This window comes from Pinus tabuliformis, chromosome 4_2 (genome assembly GCF_031772625.1).
Source record: "Pinus tabuliformis cultivar Carrire ecotype Pingquan chromosome 4_2, CPIR1, whole genome shotgun sequence".
Taxonomy (NCBI): Eukaryota; Viridiplantae; Streptophyta; class Pinopsida; order Pinales; family Pinaceae; genus Pinus; species Pinus tabuliformis.
Genome location: NC_142304.1, coordinates 1,039,123,822 through 1,039,144,908, shown reverse-complemented (window position 1 = coordinate 1,039,144,908; position 21,087 = coordinate 1,039,123,822). Strand labels below are relative to the sequence as shown.

Below are 21,087 nucleotides of genomic sequence, written 5' to 3'. Positions count from 1 at the left end.
TGCTAATCTTTTTATGGAGGATTTTGAATCAAAAGCTTTAGCTTCTTCTTGTTTTAAACCAAAAAATTGGAAAAGGTTTGTAGATGATACTTTCAACTTATGGCCCCATGGTCAAGAGAAATTGGCTTCCTTTTTGGAGCATCTTAATAATCAATCTGATTCCATTAAATTTACCATGGAATGTGAGGTTAATGGTAGCTTACCCTTCCTTGATGTTCTTATCTCTAAAAAATATGATGGTTCTTTCTCCCACCAGGTATTTCGTAAGAATACCCACAGTGAGCAGTATCTTCATGCTAAATCTCATCATTTTCCAGCCCAGAAACTAGGTGTTCTCAACACTCTAGCTACTAGGGCTTTAAGGGTTTCTAATGAAGAACATCTGATGAATGAGAAGACCCATCTATTAAATGCCTTCAAGAAGAATGGTTACAATAAGTTCCAAGGTTTCTAGGCCTTTTTAAAACCAAGTCGGGGACCTAGAACTTAGAAAGAAGTTAAGATAACCTCTATTGTCCGACTTCCCTTTATCCAAGGGACATCTGACAAGATTACTAGGATTTTGAGGAAGCAATCAATTGGCGCCACTTTTAGACCTTTGAAAACCATTCGTAGCTCTTTAAGATCTGTCAAAGACCCTATTGATCCCAAATGCATGAAAGGTGTTTATTTAATTCTTAGTTCTTGGGGAACCCCCTACATTGGAGAGATATGGTATTCCATTTCACAAAGGATTCAGGAGCACGCAGCGGACCTTAGGCACTATAGGACCCGCTCCTTTACTCTAGAAGAACATGCTGAATTGACGAAGCATCATATTTGCTTAGAGGATTATAAGGTTCTCGCGAGAGTTGACCATTTCCATCACCGAAAATTAACAGAAGCCATTGAAATTGAAAAGAGGAATAAGACTCTTAAGAGGGACGATGGATGGAAGTTAAGCGTCCCTTCTCTTTGTTCTTAACCCCTTGTTTTCCTTCCTCTGTATTGGTTGGTGGTGTCAGGTTCTTTGGCTTTTAATGATATTCTTTTTATTTTATTTTATTAATGATTTATTATTATTATTTCTTTTAGACTTATATGCATCGTGAAATGCTTATTAATAAAAAATATCAAGTTCCTCATTCAAACATATTCAAACATATCTCATATAGGTAAATGGTGATATTATTATTATTATTAATTTGTTAAGCTTGGTACGACTCTCCCATTTTTTATTTTTACATGTTCGTTATTCACCCCACAATGGGGGAGGGTAGTACAAGATTCGAACCCAAGATCTCCGATTCGGTGAGACTTCATTCCACAGCGATCACCACTTGAGCTACCCCAGACGGACGATGATATTATTATCATTATTAAGATATTATTATATTTTATTTATTAACCTTTTATTTTGTATTGATTTCCTAATTTCTTAGATTATTATTTTTAAATTAATTAAAATTAATATAGTTTATTTATAGAATAAAAATAATAGAAATTATGATGGTCTTATAATATTATAATTATGAATGAATTATAAAAATGAATGGTAAACACATTTTAAAATAATAATATTATAAATATGAATTTTAAAAAATGTAAATTATTTGGAATAAATTATAAAATAATATGAAATAAATTAATTTAAAATAAAAAGTAAAAAATAGCTATTGAATATATTAATTTTTATCCCTTAACGTTCCTTCTTATTAATTGTTCCTTTGAATGTTGGATAACACTCTATTGATCTTGCTCCTCATCCCGGTCTTCATGATGAACTTAGATTAAGGTTCGAAAATGCCTTACCAAGAATTCTTCATGTGATTTTCCCGAAGATCTTAATCATTATATCATGAATCACAAAAGCATCCAATATGGATATTATTTGTTCTTATTTTTTCAAAAACTCTATTGCATACATATTCTACTATTACAATAATTAATATCTGTAATTAGAACAATTCTTAAATTTAAAATTGAATTTTGTAGTAAAAATAAAAATAAACCAAAAAAAATCGAAAGCATAACACCTTCAAGCTACACTTTAACATTTATATCTACATTTGCATCTCAAATTGAAAGACAAGAAGTGTATTTTTTAATGTGGGTATTTTCCATCAAAATAGAACATAAATAATTCTTATAAATAATTTTTAACGCTTAAAATGAAAATGTTTTCAATAATAGATTTTGAACGAATACTTCATTTAATCTAAACAATAATAAAATGAAACAAATATTAAAATAATCATTAAATCATTTTTCTTTATATCCTCATAACTCATATATAATTTTACAATCTAACTAAAACATTAAATGTTTTTTTGATGGAAATCCAACAATATAATTTTTTGTAAGATTGTGATTTTTTATTATTTAAAATGCATTTTTGAATGCATGAATGAATTCAACAATGAATATCCTAAAAAAACCTTAGAGGCACTAAATGTTTACAGACTAAACAACTTAAGCTTATGATTTTCAAATATCTCTATCCATTTTGGACAAAATTAACTAGAAAAATAGTTTAGGAAATAACCATTTTCATATCCCGATAATTAAAACACTTAGCTTTATATAATTTATAACATTTTTTTTTATTGTTTAATACTATTTTTATTATAGGGTAAGCATTTCTTCAAAATATATATGTTTACATCTCATTAATTTAAATTAGAATTTTTTTGATATATTATTTTTTATTATTTTTTCCACTAATAATTAAAGTAGTTATATTTTTTCCATAAATAATTAAAATATTTATCTTTATATATTTTTCCATTAATATTATATTTCTATTATTTTTTCATTAATAATTAAAACATTTATCTTTGCATTTTTATATACTTTTATATTATTTAAGATTATTTTTTAAGTTGAGAACAAGGGATAACATTGTTGTGGACATTTTATATATGGATTATTTATTTGATTAATATTGATTCACATAATATTCTAATAATAGTAAAGAAATCATTTGAATTCGGTCTTTTATTTATTTATTTATTTTTATTACTTATAAAATGTAAATTAGTTGGTTTATATATGGTTTAATTTCTATTAAATCATTGATTTAAATCTTACGGAGAGGGGTTAAGGGTAGGAGTCAAATATGGGGGATAAAAACTATTCCATGAGGCATCTAGGCTCAACCAAGTTTCACACAATTTTGGTGACAACATGCTATAAGTGTGTCGATGGTTTTTCCATTTAACATGGGGTTAGTTAGGAAAAAAAGAAGAATTCCAAAAGTAAGTGTTATCACAATTTGAAAATGGCCACTTAACTCAACCAACATTGATTAAATTCATATTTTAAAAACAACATTAACAAACACTAAAAATTAAAAAAGTAAGAATGACATTATTTAGTGAAATTCACTAATTTAATCAATATTAATCTAAATAACACTGAAAAACACTATACAAAACTAAAACTATACTCAAAACTGTAATGTTCCTAAACAGGATTTTAAGTGATAAACCAATTAAACAAACAATGCAACAATGGAAAATTAAAAACATTTAGCAAACACCCATGAAACGCTGTAACACTCGAACTGTTGAACGTATATTATGAAATATGAGAGCATGAGTGCAATATATAAATGGAGTAGTGCACTTGAGCTTGTCTCAAGGACAAGCTAGACCAAACCCGGGTGGTAGAATAGCTGGAAAGATGGTTGTTCAACCGCTGCTCTACTATGCTTTGTGTTGTCCTGATAAATTGTTGATCTACTGACTTCGACCTTCTGGAAAGTGCTAAAAATCTGCCAAGAAATTCTACCCTTTTGGCCTTAAACTCGTTGGACAAAACCCAGAAAAACCCAGAAGGGAATTTCTCTGATTTTGACTTTGGATTTTCAACCTCTTGGAAGCTGCTCTCCGGCTACATCTGCTGACTTTCGACCTATTGGAAAGTGCCCAAAACTCCCCAGAAAATTATGTCCTTTTAGCATTAGACTCCTTGGACAAAACCCAAGAAAATCCAGAAGGGAATTTCTCTGATTTTGACTTTGGATTTTCGGCCTCTTGGGAGTTACTCTCCGGCTACATCTGTTGGCTTTCGGTTTGTTGGAAAGTGCCCAAAAACTGCCGAGAAAATTCTTCCATTTTAGCTTAGACTCCTTGGACAAAACCCAGAAAAACCCAAAAAGGAATTTCTCTGATTTTGACTTTGGATTTTCAGCCTCTTGGGTAGCTAAATCAACCTTTGCGTATTTCTGGCTGCCCAGAAAACACACAGTCCTTTCCTCTGCGTGGCTGGTTGAGCTGTGAATCGCTACTGAAAACTCATGCAATCTTTGTGGAACAGCCTCCCTAGGGCGAGCATGGATGGTCACCCGAAGTAGAGGTTGAATCTTCCCTGCGGAAGACTCGTGGTTGAACAACCGATAGACTCGCTAAGTAGCAAAACGTACAAGAGTGAGTTTGTTTGTCAAATATTCAGAATGAATACAAAATGAAAGTTGATCTCTCTTTATAACTCCTTGGCCTCCCTTAGCCTCATGTGGGCCTCTCCATCCACCCATTCGATTTTCCCTCCAAGCATATCGAATGGCTAATTCGAACTCCTATGTGGGTGGCCCCACATTATACTAGCAACTAAATTACGTCGATTCGGCCCCTAAGTCCCTAAGTCGAAAGTGTGAGACCCTCTTCCTTAATGAAAAATATGCAAAATTGTGTAGCAACACCGTGTTACTAATGTGTCTAAAAAAAACATGACAAAAACTATCCAATCTATAAATTTTACTTTATCCTTAAAATTATGTCCAAATATAACTCTTCAAACGCTAAATCATCTTTAAAACCTTTCTAACACTCCTAACTAATTTTACAAAATACACCATTTACCAAAGAACCAGATCTCTCTCTCAGAGGATGCCCCCTTCCACACGTTCCGGGAAAAGATGAATATGCTTCGAGGGAAAGTAAAGTCTTGGCAAATCGAGCAGCGGAAAATTGATTCTTGGGAACTAAGCACCATTCAGGAAAGAATCAAAGGCATCTCGTCCTCTGTTCCTATCCACGGTCTCACTTTTGACAGGAAGACTCTTCTCTGGTCTCTTGAGAAGAGGAAACAAGCCCTCCTTCTAAAAGAGGAAGCCGCTTGGAGACTGAAGAGCCGACTCCTTTGGCTCAAGAAAGGCGATAGCAATACCAAGTTCTTTCACCGTATTGCCAATGCGCGTCGATCAAGGAACTCTATCTGGAGCTTGAAGGACTCGATGGGTAACACTCTTATTACTCAACATGACATCTCCGCTGCTGCTACCATCTTCTTCAGGAATCAATACAAGCGCCAGAGTAATGACATCTATGACATGCTTTGGGCGGTTAACCACCTCCCCACCATGTTCGATGATGCCGCCAACGATCTTTTCCTCACTCCTATTCTGGAAGGTGAACTTTCTAGCGTCATAAAAGGCTTCAAAAAGGACAAAAGTCCCGGTCCTGACGGCATCCCAATTGAGTTTTTCTCTCATTTTTTTGACATTCTTAAGGATGACCTTCTCAACATGGTCAATGCCACTTGCCAAGCTGGAAGCATAAATAGCAATCTGTCGGCTTCTTTCATTGCATTAATCCCAAAGATTGAGAACCCAGCATCCTTTGGGGATTACAGGCCTATCGCCCTTTGCAATGCTCTCTATAAAATTGTCTCTAAAATCATTGCGGAGCGCTTGAAGAAATCCATCAGCTCCTTTATTGCTCCTCAACAGCATGCCTTCTTGAAAGACCGCCTTATTCTCGACGCCGTTGCCCTTGCTCAAGAAGGTATTTTTGCCATTTCCGCAAAAAACATTGATGCGGCTGCTCTCAAGATAGATCTGTCCAAAGCCTTCGACTGTGTCAGTTGGAGCTTCTTGCGAGTTCTTCTTGCCAAAATCGGCCTCTCGCCTCGGGCATGCAGCTGGATTATGGCTTGTGTTGAATCAGTTAACTATGCGGTCATCATCAACGGGACTCCTTCCTCCTTCTTCCAGGCGGAACGAGGTCTTCGCCAGGGCTGCCCACTGTCCCCCCTTCTTTTTATTTTAGTCATGAATTCCCTCAGCTCACACATCAATCTTGCTGTCTCTCAGGGGAGGTGCAAACCAGTTAAGATTTGTAAGGATGTCTCTCTATCCCATAATTTTTTTGTGGATGACATTCTCATTTTTGCTATGTTATGCAAGGCATCGTGGGCATGTTTATATATCATCTTTCAGAAGTTCCATGCGGCCACAGGCCTCTTCATCAACAGTGGCAAGACCATGTTATTTCATAACAATTCCAACCTGACCAATGCCCTATGGGTTGCGAATCGCTTTGGCATCAACCTTGCTCTTTTCTCTGAAGGCCTTCCATATCTCGGGTTCAAGCTTAGAATCAAAAACAACAAATTCTCTGATTGGTTATGGCTCATAGACAGATTCTACAGTAAAATATCTAAATGGGAGCATAGACTTTTGTCTCTAGCTGGACGCTTCGTTCTCGTTCAAGCGGTTCTCTCGCAATTATCAGTATACTGGGGCCATCTCTTTGTTCTTCCTGCAAAAGTCCACAAAGCAATCCAGTCTCTTGCTGCCAACTACCTGTGGGGAGGACACTCCCATCAATCAAAGCTTCATCTTGCAAGGATGGATCTCATCACCACTCCTAAAAAGATTGGCGGGTGGGGCCTTATCAACATGAAGCGTTTTGGCAATGCTCTCATCGTCAAATCTATGCACAGGGCAATATTTGGGAACAGCCCATGGTCTTCTCTTATCAAGCAGAAATATTTAAAGGGGCGCCCTCTAGATTACTGGCTCAGGAAAGATTCACTTGGGATCTGTTTTGGATCTCCCATCTGGTGCTGCTTTCGAAAACAACAGCGCTTCTTCTTCAGCATTCTCAAATGGTGCTTCTACTCTGGATCATCCATTTTCATTTCTTTCGACCCCACTCTCTACAATTTGGAATCTCACATCTCCCCGACTCTCCTCATTTTTCTTCACAGCAGGGGTATCTTCACTTGGTCCATGCTCATTGACTCGTGGTCCTCCCTATCGCCCATTTGGAAAACCAATCAACAACTACTCATTCCTCCACCTCTTCGCTGCCTCTGGACCTCCGCCACCCTCCACTTCTCTCAGCTGAATATCCTTCAGATGGGGACTCATGATTCCCTTATTTGCTCGACAGACTCCTCCTCTCGCCCCATCTCTGTCAAGCGCCTTTACTCAGCCCTCACCTCCTCCTCCCCGCCTCCTCCCTCCCCCTTCCCTCTTAAGCTCTGGAAAGCTTCTTGTCCTCTTAAATCCATTTTGTTTGCCTGGCTTCTCTTTCACAACAGGAATCTTGTATGGGACGTTCTTCAAACAAAAGGATGGCAAGGTCCAAGTCGATGCTGCTTTTGCCTTACCCATTCGGAATCTAACATCCACTTGTTTTTCCACTGTTCGGTTACCTCTGCCTTATGGACCGATCTTTCATCTAGCTTTGGCTTTCCTATCACTCCTTTTTCCTCGGTCATGGAGGCCTTCACTTGGTGGTCGTCTCAGCGGCCCTTCTGGCTCGCTATCTTCCTCAACACGATCTGGCATATTTGGAATTGGCGTTGCGGCCATATTTTTCAGGACTTAACTGTCCCTCCTGCTATCATTATCTCCAAGATCATTGGTAGCCTGCCTTCGGAATGATCTTCTGATGCGCGTTGATACACAGCATTCCCTTCAGGGGACTCATCCCTCATCCGCTGCTGCCCTTTTCGTTTCTCTATGACGCTTTTAGCTCTTTTTGATGTATTGATTCACCAGCTCCTTTCTCATTCTCATGCACTGGATGTATCGGGTATTCCTTGGTCTCCTACTAAGGATTGTGGTTCATGCAGAATCATCAACAGATATAACAATTTTCATCCTTTTTTGTAATCTAACTGATTATATGATCTCAATATAACATATTCAGATTTTTTTCTTCTGAAAAAAAAATCTCATTCACAACCCAACATAACTCTATCCATAACATCTAATACATCATTCATTAAAAGAAATCACTAATATGATACTTCTTTTTATATATTTTTAACAAAATACCACCATTATTATAATAAAAATTTTACACCTAACATTCCCATAAACACATCACCACCATCATCATTATAACGATTTACATGAGCACATCACTGTCATCCTCATCATTATGGTTATTCATAGATAAAACCAAAACATTAAACACAATGTTTATTACATAATTAAGAAAATATAAAAAACAATCATTACATATGTATCCAAGTGCAAAAACCTACATTCTTATATAATCCGTCTACTCATTGTATCCTTTGTATATCCATCCAACTGTAAAAACCTTCCTTCTACTGTAAACCCTTTACTGATGATAGCCCATGCTAACTCTGACATCCCACCGTCTGACATATAACCTTCCCCAGTTAACCTATCAGCATTCAGATCTTCAAACAGACCAGAAAGTGCAATCCCAACCCAAGTACAGAGCGAAGTAACCGCAACCAATTGAAACTTTACCATCTCGAACCAACCAGTCCAACCTAATCAAGGGGTTGCGTCCTTCCTGTGGACTGTACCAAATTGATTAAAATAGAATGAAGTATTTTAATCACCGATACACTAAAATACAAATACTTTTTACCGTCCGTGAATAGATTAGATTAAGTCAAAGCAACCTGTGTATTGTATGTTAAAATGGGGGATTACAAGATAATTATGTGATTTACCAATTAATTAAGCACGAATCTGGATAAAGAATATTGCAAACTCAAAATACTTCAAAAGGCGGCCATCGTCGTCTGCGACAATTCTTTTACAGCGCGATCGGCAAACTCATTACAGCCCTTTTTTTCATTCACAAGGGTGCTTTTCTGCATAGTGCGAACGAGGTTTCTTCTTCCTGCCGTTACAAGCTTTAAATCGGTATGGTATGCATTTTATCGAGTTTAGTGGTCTATTGAGTTCGCTAGGGTATGTTGAAGTTCAGTTCCTGTATTCTATTCTTTTATGAAGAAATTAATAGCGACTGTATGGATTTCAGCGGCATTTAACGTGCTGTGATTGTAAGGGATCATGTTGTATGTGTAATTCATTGTTTTGTCTGCGCTAGGGTTTTCAGATGTCTTCTTTTTGGTTCTGAACTTGAACAAAATCTGACTTTTATTAAAATATTTGAAACAGCAGATCCCTGTGAAAATTTTCGTCGGAATCGGCAGTTTTTGAGGTGGAAATTTATGTGTTGTAGGGTGTTTTGTGGTAGAAACTGGTGCATGGGACCTGTTTTTTGAGGTCAAAGTTGATGCACTGAAGCAGTTTTGGGGCTGCAAATACAGGCTTTATATGTGATTTAAGATTGTTGACTGCTGTTAGGAGACGATTACGCGAGCTGAGGTTTTAAAGACTTTCTGGAGGGCGTTGGGGTTTGGTTTGGATTGGGATTGCACTTTATTTTTAGTGGGGTGAATTCTATTTTTAAAATGGTTGATAAGAGATCTGGCGGAGATCATAAGGATGCTCCTGCTGAACAAGACAGCGATGAAACTGATTCAGAGTTCGAGGAGGTTGATCCCAATGGACGTTATGGTCGAGTAAGTTATCTTTCTCGGTTCGCACTTTTTTGAAATCAAGATTTTAGTCGGCTGGTAAAAGAAATCTTAATTTTCAGTATAGACAAAATTGATGAGACACGGAAAATATAACAAAGATTCTAGGCTCAACAGACAAAAACGATGGATATATTATTTCCATGATTTTGCTTATTTCATCCTGTTGCAGTTTCGTGCTCTATTGTTTTGATAAGAAAAATATGTCATTTTTTTTTAAGTTCTTCTTTTAAAATCCAGAAGCTGTGCAATTGGACTGAAACGTCAAGCACCACAAGTCGGGTGAGAAGGCTTTTGAAGGGATAGACAGATAGATAGCTTTTATTAAACTGTCCACTGGTCTGAGGTGCAAATGGCCATGTTTGACATAAAATTTACATTTCTGTGTGACATTTTCAAGGAACTCAAAGCATATTACAATAAACAATGATAATGATGTGATGACATGAACCAAATCATGGTCCCTGCCTACTCATCTGTCTCCGATCTCCTTCACTTGGCATCTAGGGCTGGCTGCCTGATTGACTGTACTTTTATCAGCCTGCATTTTGCCACCATTATTTTCTCAAACAACCTTACCGCACCTCCCGCTAGATTCTTCCAGAGTGCTGATTCCTAGTTTTTGATAGAAAATTTTGAGCTCTCCCTGATTTGTGAGTATACTGCACAACTCAGGAAAAGGACTAATCACAAGTACTTTCTTTCAGCTAAGCTGTCATGCCAGGGATATGTGCTCCCATCAAATTTACCCAGAACTTGCACTTGGCCTCAACCATGCCTCACAGGGAAATGAATCTTGATGGGTGGCCTGGTACGCCTTTTTCTTCACCACTAAACCATGATCCCATTGGCTGAAAAATGTCGTTCTGTATGCCCACTTTTCATTTTGCAAATTTGGTATAAAAGATAATTTCGGGGCTATTATTATACATTTGTACCATGTTGGTATAATGAACTACTGGCAACAAAAATCCTAGTTAGATTGCATATTGTTGGAGAAAAGAGTTTTTGTTTGTTTGTTGTTCTGCGGACTGATGGAAACAACTGCCAACAACAACCATGTTTGGATGGTTTTCCGCATGTGTTTTCAGTGTAAGATAAGCTCCTGAGATATCTTGAATTTTTCTCCTAAGGTCTCTGAGTTTTGACTGAGTTTTTCAGTGGCATATTTTGTCAAACAGTTTAATGGCACATGGCTGAAGGTGCATATTTCTTACATTTAATTAAAAATAACACATTTAGCACCCAAAATGCTTCGTGAAAGACTTCAAACCCACTGGCTGTAATTTATATTAAATTCATGAGTATACATACCAATGAAAAGTAAGCTACAACAACCTTGAAGAAAGAACAACAACAATATATATATATATATATATATATATATATACATATATATATCAGCAATGAAATTCAGAGGAGCTGGTTCTAGAATGGCACCAAAATAGCAGTCTGGAATTCAATGTACTGTAGGAAAACAATACCCAGCTCAGCCTTTAATAACTTGTCCCCTTTACAGCCTCTTGACAGTCCACGAACAAGGAAACTTCAGCAACCAAACTCAGCAGCACGTACAGGATAGATATGACTGATAACTTGGCCTTTCCAGGAGTCTTTGACCCACGAAATACTCAGCAGGAAACGACTCACAAACATGCAGACCTGTCCCGCAAGAAATGAGTGAACTCGGACTAGAGTTAAGGCATCAGCCCTTAGTCCACTTGGTGGCTTGACAAATGGCTCCCTCAGCAAGCCAAACTAGACCCAAGAAATGGACCTCTTCTCAGCAATAAACTCAGCCAGAGATGTGTGGGAACTCTGCCAGCAAAGAGAATACAAACTCGGCCTGAGAACAATGATAAAATCGGCCCTTCCTAGAGAGAAAGTTAACCCACAATCTGATATAACACGGCCCCCTTTTCACTGGTAAATTCGGCTGCTTTGACTGGTGGATTCAGCCCCTTCTTTCCAGTTAAAATCATTCTGCTTCCACAGGGAACTCGACCTCTGAGTTTATGGCAATATTCTGCCCCTCTTCAACAGTAATATTGGCCCAGATTTGGCTTGGAACTTCCACCTTTAAGAAGATATATAGAATACACAAAATCAGAAGATAAAATCAACTAATAAAACCGTTACCTTTGTTACCTTTCACGAATCTTTTTCTCCAGTTAAGCACAATGGCGAAATCTGAGTGATTTCACTCTCCAATTAGTTAGGGTGTATGGTCTCAACACTGAAACTAGCAATCTGCAAGTAGGGTTTTCAAAAGCTTAGACTCTTCTCCAAGAGCTCCCCAAGAGCTCTCCAATTTTATTTTTTTCTCAAATGGCAAACATTAGAATGAGGAGGAACTTCTCGTTTTCCCCTTTTTATAACTTGTTCGCCACTTTTGCCACTTTTTTATCCTTTTATTTTTATAAAGTCACTTTAGTGGTATTTTAACTTTATAAATTAAAAGTAATTTTTCATTAGCCTAGGACATGTCCCCATTTTTATCACTTTAGCATTTGTAATGTTTTTCCTAGGCGAATCATGTTAGTTAATTTTCTCTCCAACTTAGCCTACGGAAACTTTAATAGGCTAGCAGAATTCCCCATATATGTCTCCTAAGCAGTTGGGGACATTACATTCAGATGCCTGAACTTAAACAATTTTATCTCTTACAAATTGTGTTTATAGTCATTGAAAGTAATAGGAACTCAAAATATCTTTATCAACGTTGTGAACTTTTTAGCTTAAGATTTTGTTTGATTGAATAAAAGAATAAAGTCAAACATCTGAGAAATTGAAGTTGTAGTCTTGGTGTCCATGGATGGCCAAGATAGGTTAATGGTTTTGGTCCCCACCCTCTTTGTGATGCAGTCTTGGTTCATTTCTATCAAAAGACTTTCATAAACACATATTTTCCTCCTCACATCTTGTTGCAGAATCTTGTACTTTTTGATAGAAATAACTACTTTTCTGTTTTTGAAGAAATTCTATATTGCAAATGTTTTTCTCCCTCCTTTCATCTTGTAGTCAAATCACATTCTTTTTTATAGAAAGAACTATTTCTTGTTGTTGTTGAAGAAGTTCTTTATGTCAACCAAGATAAATTGCTGCATGCAAAAATACCCATTTTGGTCTTTTACATGAGATCTATAGATATTTATTTTTGATAAGAAAAAAAGTCTCACCTGAAAGGAGAGACCCAGCACCAATGTTTTAAAACTCCGACTCCGACTCGACTCGGCCGGTATGATTTCAATGACTCGGGCGTAAAAAATACATTAAATATTTATTTTATTTTTTTATAAAAAAACATAATTTTAAAGATTTTCATTCATGTTTCCAAATGCAAAGCTTTAGAATATAGAGAGAAGACAACATATGATCAAAGTAGGCTCATGAATATATCCATTATATCAAAATGACACCCAGTGCACTGTCCAATACAAAGTTCATACTTAGCCACCAATGCTAGGATTCTTTTCTGCCTCAGCCTAAGGACAATCACTAGACTACAACAACAATAATACCAATTCTCTACCCCTAATGAAGTCTCAAAACCCTTGATTTAATTCTGGTCAAGCTCCAGAACAATCAAAGGTAAATATGTATTTATTAGTCCATTGCCAGAACATTTGCCTTTTTAAAAACATTGTATGGCTCAATGCATTGTTTCAGTTTTCTAATTCATGCCACTAGGATAATCATACTTCGGCCTTGTAATTTTCAAAACTTTCTTACAGTGATAGATTACTTTAGGGCTATAAATATGCAATAAACAACAACCCAACCATTGATATGTAAAAGGTGTAACAACTTTTGACAAATGTGCTTCAGGGTTTTTGTCAAAGAGCCGAGCCAGCCGAGTTGTTACCGAGCCAGCCGAGTCATTACCGAATCGGCCAAGTTGTTACCGAGTCGATCGAGTCAATGACTGGCTCGGCAACAACCCAGCCAGCCATTCCATTTCGGCCACCGAGCCGACCTGGCCAAGGATTGGCTTGGTCTGACTCGGCCGAGTCGGAGTCGACTTTGCCGTTTTTTAAAACAATGCCCAACACAAACTAATAATATGAAGGATTCAACCTGTCCAAGATAACTACCGGTACAGATTCTACAGCACGAAGTGTGCTTGTGGAACAAAGCATACTGTGGAGATTAACTATTCCAATAGTACATGTGTAAGATTTCTACTTATTTGAAATTACCTAAGTTGCACGAAATGCCGGAACATTTCGAAGTTTCCAAAACGGATATGTTTAGAAACGTCACCTCCCAAAAATGGAAACGTTGGCCAAAATGTCTCTCACACAAACACACACACACACACACATATAAGTTAATAACACATTATCTTGTAAGAAAAAAGGGAATAAGATCCATAGATCACAATTTAGAAGGAAAACCAAGTCTATATTAACTCTCATAGATGATTACATGATCGTTGAGTTTCAGCGGAGTTTCAGCCAAGTTTCAGAGTTTTGGGTACGGGTACGGCGGCCCGAAATGCTAGGTTCCTAGAAGTTTCGTGCAACATTCAAATTACAAAATTTTCATATCAGGCTTTCGTAACATACATTTTTCTCCAGACTTCTAAGAATCAATGTCTAGATCATTGATTGTTGTGATGTGTTCTATTTATGTTTGGACCAAGATTTTACACCTGTTAGAGATGAACTGTGAATTGGTATTGGATCATATCTATGAGTTTATTGCATGTAAAGGTCTGATTCGCTGTCTTTGACTGAGGATTTGCAAAAACAAATCGAATATACTGTTCATTGACATATGGTTCTGGCTATATATGGTGGGAAACATCATTTTTCTTTTCCTTCTTTTTATTTAGAAGAGAATTAATGTACAGCTAAAGTAATACTGCTAAACTAAACTAACCCATTCTATACTATTCCCTAAAAGATACTATCTGACATCAAACAAAAGCATGGAAAACAGTTGACGGTGAATTTTCCTTTCCAATTTCATGTGGTATCCTCTTCTCTTATGGTATTCCCTTTGCTTGATGTTTTCAATAGATTACCCCAAGTTCCCTGTGTGTTATGGACCGCAGCTGTCCTCTTCCAGAAGACAGTTTCTGTTTCTTGGGGTCACATTGTTAGTGATTCAATCCAGCAGCTTCTTTGGTATGAACTTTTGATTTTGTTCTTGAAATAATCAGTCCTGCTTGGCTTTCTTTGGTGGGATGCAATTGGAAACAACTGTATACTTAACTTTAAAGAATGAATCAGAGATTTTGATAGGGAAATAAGGTGAAAATGCCTGCTCCAGATATGTGCCTGTGAAAATCTATCTCCATTAAGTGCAGAGTTCCTCTTCTAATCTTGAACTATATCTGAGAACCATCTTTACAGAGGCTTGACCCTAAAAATTATAGGTTGTGATATTGAAATTCCCCCCTTTGAAGTTAAAATTTTTCCTATTCGTTCTTATGGGAAAATGCTTCCTTCTTTGCTTGACAGATGAAATTCCTTATAGCGGTCATTGCCATATATTATATTTTATGCACATAGAAGAAATGGTTTGTTGTGATTCAGCATTTGAAGATTAGTGAGAGGATTTTGAATGTGGGTCTGAAGAAATACGTTCACATTTCTACTGTGAATGCACTCTTCTATTGAAAACATAGCAGTTGCTTTCTATACGTGCCTAATCCAGAGTCTAGATTCGGCAGTTACTGAAGGAAGCTGCTATATTTTCAATAGGACTGTGAATTCACATTGGAAATGTGATTATAGTCTGACGATTAGTCTAGATTCTAGACTAATCGACAGACTATGTACCTAACTTTATTCTCTAGTGCCCTTTTTATCAAATTTTGTTCTTACTGTCTGATGATTTCCATTATGCAGTACAAGGAGGTGCTTGGAAAGGGGGCTTACAAGACTGTGTATCCTTTCAGCGAGTGTACTTTGATTGGAAAATATATAACAAGTAATTGCTTCAGAATATGTATTCTAGGTTATAGATAAGTTTCTTTAACACACTTTTTCAGTTACAGAGCCTTTGATGAATTAGAAGGCATGGAAGTTGCCTGGAACCAGGTAAAAGTGCAAGATGTTTTACAAAGATCGGAGGATCTGGAACGTCTTTATTCTGAGGTTCATTTGCTGAAGACACTTAAGCACAAGAATATTATTAAATTATATAACTCATGGGTGGATACCAAGAATGACAATATCAATTTCATCACAGAAATATTCACATCGGGGACATTGAGGCAGTAAGTTGACATCTTGAGATATGATCATTTTGTTGCATGGTTGGCATGGGAGGATTCTACTTTGCAGTGTGATTCAGATAATTTTGTTCTTCTGTACTTTTGTAGGTATCGAAGAAAACATAAACATGTTGATATGAGAGCAGTGAAAAATTGGTCACGACAAATTTTGCGAGGTCTTCTATACTTGCATAGTCATGATCCGCCCATCATTCACCGTGACCTGAAATGTGACAACATATTTGTAAATGGAAATCAAGGAGAGGTGAAAATTGGAGACCTTGGACTGGCAGCAATTCTTCGTCAGGCACATTCAGCTCATAGTGTGATTGGTAAGCTTTGAACTATGATGCTTTTACAGGCAATGATTACAATCAACCTACTGTTCTATTCGCAGATATCAACAACTATGGCATGCCTTATCCATTTGATTTAATATTGCAGGCACACCAGAGTTCATGGCTCCAGAACTTTATGAAGAAGAGTACAATGAGTTGGTTGATATTTATGCTTTCGGTATGTGTCTGTTGGAGATGGTTACTTTCGAATATCCATACAGTGAGTGTGCAAATGCAGCCCAGATTTACAAGAAAGTGACCTCGGTAAGATGTTCTGTTCAGTTCATTTGATTAGTAACATTCTTTAGGAAGGGTGTTGGATCTAGTGATGAACTACTTATTTTTCTTACATATAGAAGATGGCTCTTTTAGAGTGTGAGATCCTCCCTGGATGATAGCAATGGGACCACACCCAAGGGCCACACTTTGCTTTTTGCTTCTGTGTTCTTATTAATCTGCAGAGCCACAGATATTTCCATATTGGTTGCAGCATTAGTGGCTCATATCATTCTTTTTTATTGCTTATGTACAGGGTAAAAAACCTGCTGCCTTGGATAAAGTAAAGGATCCTGAAGTCCGAGAGTTTGTAGAAAAATGCTTAGCTACTGCGTCCAGAAGGTTGCCTGCCAGAGAGTTGTTGATGGATCCCTTTCTGCAGTATGATGGTGGCGAGATTATGGATCAAGTACCTCGTCCTACTCCACTGTATCTGTTGGGGGTTGGTCCTAAAGAGTTGTCTACAATTGTAGAAGAACCCAGTCAGGGTAGCAAACCCTTACAATCAAACTGTGTGCAGAAGCTTGCAGATATAAAAAGAGCACAAGACCTGACATTGCGAGCCCCCTCAAATACCATGGTGGGATCTTGTTTGCCTACTGAATCAGCTGGAGGAGATGATTATCAACATCCAGAGAGTTACTTGGAAGGTGAAGGCAGTCCTTCTCCGGCAAGGGTGAATAGAGGTTTCACAGTGAAGGGTCAAAGAAAAGATGATAACACAGTATTCTTAAGACTTAGGATTGCAGATTCTGAAGGTACATACTTTAAACTTGGCTGTAATTGGCAACTTACTGTATGCCTTCTTCTCCTCCATGGTTGATTGTGTACATGAGTATTTCTTACTTATTTTAAAATGAATTTCCAGGTCATGTTCGCAATATTCACTTCCCCTTTGACATTGATGCTGACACTGCAATGAGTGTTGCAAGTGAAATGGTGACGGAATTGGATCTATCAGATCAAGATGTGACAAATATTGCCGCCATGATTGATACAGAAATACAAGCTCTTGTGCCAGAATGGCAACCTGCACTACCTTTTGTGGATACTGCTGAGGAGGAGATGGATATTGATTATCCTAGGTCTGCAATTGAAGATGATGTTTCAGAGATGCTCAGTGATAACGATAGGCCCCCTGGTGCATTTGTCCTTGAACGCCTTCCTTCAGGTCGCAAGTATTGGTCTGATTCCCCAAGATCCTTAACTCCAGATTCTTACATGAAGACTGCATTAATGAATGCTTCTTCTAAAGCAGAAGGGCCAATGCATGGCAGATTTGATGAAGTGAACCATGTCCAGTCTGCCTCAGGCAGTGTTAAGCATCACCATAATGAATTCGATGATCACAAGGACAAAGGAGATGGTTTAGACATAAGTTCAAAGTTTCCCAAATCTTTTGGGAGAGGCAACTTGCAAGCAAATGCTGTGGCAATTGATAAAGATAAAAACCACTCTCTTTCTGAGGTCATAAAGAATACTGTGGTGGCTGAGGGGAAGATGTCAGCTGAAGATATGAATACTGATGGCAGTACTCAAGAGTGGTTTAAAAGAATGAACCAAGAGAATCTACAAATGGAGGATTGCAACAATGCTAATGCTTTGGACCAGAATGTACTTGCAGGCAAGCAAGATGGTAAAACTGTTTCTTCAGGGTCTGGTGTGACTTTGCCAGATTGTACCACCTTGTTGGCCAATGAGTTGGAAGATGAGAATAGTGTAACCCAAAAAATCAAACTCTTATTACTTAAGCAACAAGAAGAAATAGAGGAGTTGAGACAAAAGCATGAGCGGGTACTGCAGGAATTTATAAATCAACTGCCACAGAAGGGTTTTACTGTGAAATTTTTAAGGAACTGTTTGCCTTCATCATCCAATGATCCCTGCTACAAGGTCTCTGTCAATACTAGTGCAAGCAAAATTAAACCATTTCATGGCACAGACTTTGTGAGCAGCAAAGAGGAGATTGATGAAACATCAAACCAAAAAGCCTTAGCTGAAGAATTTGGCAATCTTAATTCAGTTGCCAGGAAGGAAGCAGTGCAGGAAGCTCCATACAAAGATATTGGTATTGAGACTGCATGTAAAGAGTCAACCTCTGGCTTAGCTGTCAGAGATGAGCAGAATATCAAGAATGCTGCACAACCTCTTGATAAAATAGTTGTCGCAAAGGAGACAGAGAATCCTAGTTCCTTGAAAAGTACTGGGCCTTTGGAGCTTTCATGTTTTGTAGACATGGCATCAAAGATGGAAACAGGTTGTAATCTATCTGATACATCTACAGTGGACAAATGCTTCAGGCAGGATGTAACAGATGCACAATTTAAAATATCAAATAATGTTAAAAAAATCCCCATTTCAAATTGTAGTAGTGTTTCTAATAGTATTGACAAGCTTGGCAAGCGTGGTTCACTCATTGAATTATACAAGGGTACATCATCCCTCAGGGATAAATCAACCTCATCCAAGAGGGAAGTGAAATCTTTGGACATGAACGTTAAAGGGGATCTATCAAGCAGTCCAGACAAGGTGAAAAACAATGATAACGTGCTTCATCAGCTGAAGAAGGAACAGCTTCAGAAATCTATTGCAGACCTCGAGGCTAAAACTCTAGAAGGCTTGAAGCAATCTAGAAGTGGTTATTTCTTTAGTAATTCAGGAAAGAAGCTCAGTGCTGGTGTCTCTCAAGCTGGTCCTGGTGGATCCAATGTTTCTGCCACGAGGCAGCATGCTTCATCTGAGATAACTAGAGTATGATTTCGTTACTTCTTTGATTTTATTATTTCAGGATGGAGTCACCTATGGGTTGATAGAAATGCAGCTGGCCATCAGGATTGAACAAAATGGATGTGCATATACTCAGAGGTTAGGATTTTTTGTTAGCAAGCCAAGGTTTTCAAGGTCTGTATTCCATCATAGAATTTGGATGTACGTCAGCTCATAGTTAAGCAAAGGTTTTCTGGCTTTCTAGTGGTCATGGCTGGAAAATCTTCACTCTATTTTGTTTGAGAAAGGATGATGCAGAGGAGAAAAGAGAACAATTTTGACAAATGTTTGAATGATGAGATACTGGTAGAAGGCTCCAGCATGGCAGTTTTTCCAGCCAGCGTTTATGGGAGTATTCACAGTACAATTTTATGGGGTGATGATTCAGTCAAATAAAAAATCTATCTGAAGTATCTGCCTGGCTAATCAGCAATCATACTGTGTCCTTGACAAGATCACTTCGTTGGTAAACTATGATCATTTTCAAGTTATTTGACTTGAGGCACATACTGCATTCTATCATTTTGTAATATATATTCTGCTCTCAGACAAGAGCATGTATAACTGTCAACTATCCATTTACCGCCTTTTCCTTTGGGTTGTATGGAATATCTTAAGTCATGAAATGATTTAAGGTGAGTACTATAGTCACCTGTTATCACTCAAGGAAACAATTTCTTAAAAGTTAAACATTACTTTTATTATTAATGAAAAGATATGGTCGTCTTTTTTTGGATAAGTGTACAGGTAGATAAATTATTAAATATCAATTTACTCTGAAAACCACATTTTCAAAGAATTTTTTTTTATTATATTTGATATTTCTGAGATGAAATCAGAATATGTATAGTCTAGCCATGAAGGCTCAAAATGGGAGTTAACAGACACAAACTTGCAGTACATAATTACAGTCCTCCATACATGATCAAAAACACAAACCAAGGGCTTAAGACTACCCTTTTCCGGACAACAAAACAGAATGCTATCAACAGCTGTAACAGCTCCATAGGACAAATGATCATGCCTCATACACTACTAGCCAAAGGCTCAACAGCCATTAAAAGATTTATATCAGGGATTCTGAAAGCAACAAGTTTATTCTTGTTCCAAAAACATGCCTTTCTGCAAAGAAAGGGCCTCCTTTGACAATTTGTCAGCCTGTGAGTTTATTTCCCTGAAGATATGATTGGTCGAGATATCTGCAAATTGACTTCTTAGCAATGTTGCATTAATCGTTATCGGGAAAATATCGGCATTCGGAAAAAATCGTAATTATCGGGAAATAATCGGGAAAAAATCGTTTGGGACAAAAATATTCATTTTTTTTCAATTTGTTTAATATCTAAACCATCTACAACATAAAATAAATACATTGACACATAAATATGATAAAAGAACTAATAGATAAGATGTTTAATATCATTTCTAGTGCTAAAATCACACATACCATTGAATCATGTCCTGAATAGTAAGTCCTAACTCCTAAGTCCCAACTCAGCTTCAAAATATCAACAAAAAATATAATAATGTATCTCATCATGTCATAATGTCATATACAATAAAATGAAGAAAATAACTAAAGTCTAATCCTATTGATTTCCTCTGCCCCTCTTGCGAGAAAATGCCACAGCTTTCCCTTTCCCTCTAGATGTAGATGTTGGTGCTGGTGGAGTTGGCAGTGGAGTCTGCTATGTTCTAGAAGTTGAAGAACTAGAAGTAGGAGCTATAGGAGGTAGACCACGTCCTCTATTGGTCGCAGGGTTAGCCCGGGCAAGTGGTGTCACCTGGAAACATTACAATCTCCCAATCCCGAAATCCTGAAAAAATGATAAGTCTGCTGGATTTTGAATGAATTCTAAAATTCTACTTTCTCCATATGAAATCCAATGAGGCCGGAAC

General features: G+C 37.3%; 1 protein-coding gene across 1 annotated transcript; it reads left to right on the top strand.

Annotated features, from left to right (window-relative positions):
• Positions 1 to 8,733: 8,733 nt before the first annotated feature.
• On the top strand, positions 8,734 to 19,920 carry LOC149173162 (uncharacterized). The gene is made up of 8 exons (XM_089424526.1): positions 8,734 to 8,902; positions 9,164 to 9,567; positions 15,441 to 15,478; positions 15,584 to 15,811; positions 15,917 to 16,140; positions 16,253 to 16,410; positions 16,679 to 17,180; positions 17,291 to 19,920. The coding sequence occupies exons 2-8, from the start codon at positions 9,457 to 9,459 to the stop codon at positions 19,177 to 19,179; spliced, it is 3,150 nt and encodes a 1,049-aa protein (XP_089280652.1). The 5' UTR covers positions 8,734 to 8,902; positions 9,164 to 9,456; the 3' UTR covers positions 19,180 to 19,920.
• Positions 19,921 to 21,087: the final 1,167 nt, after the last annotated feature.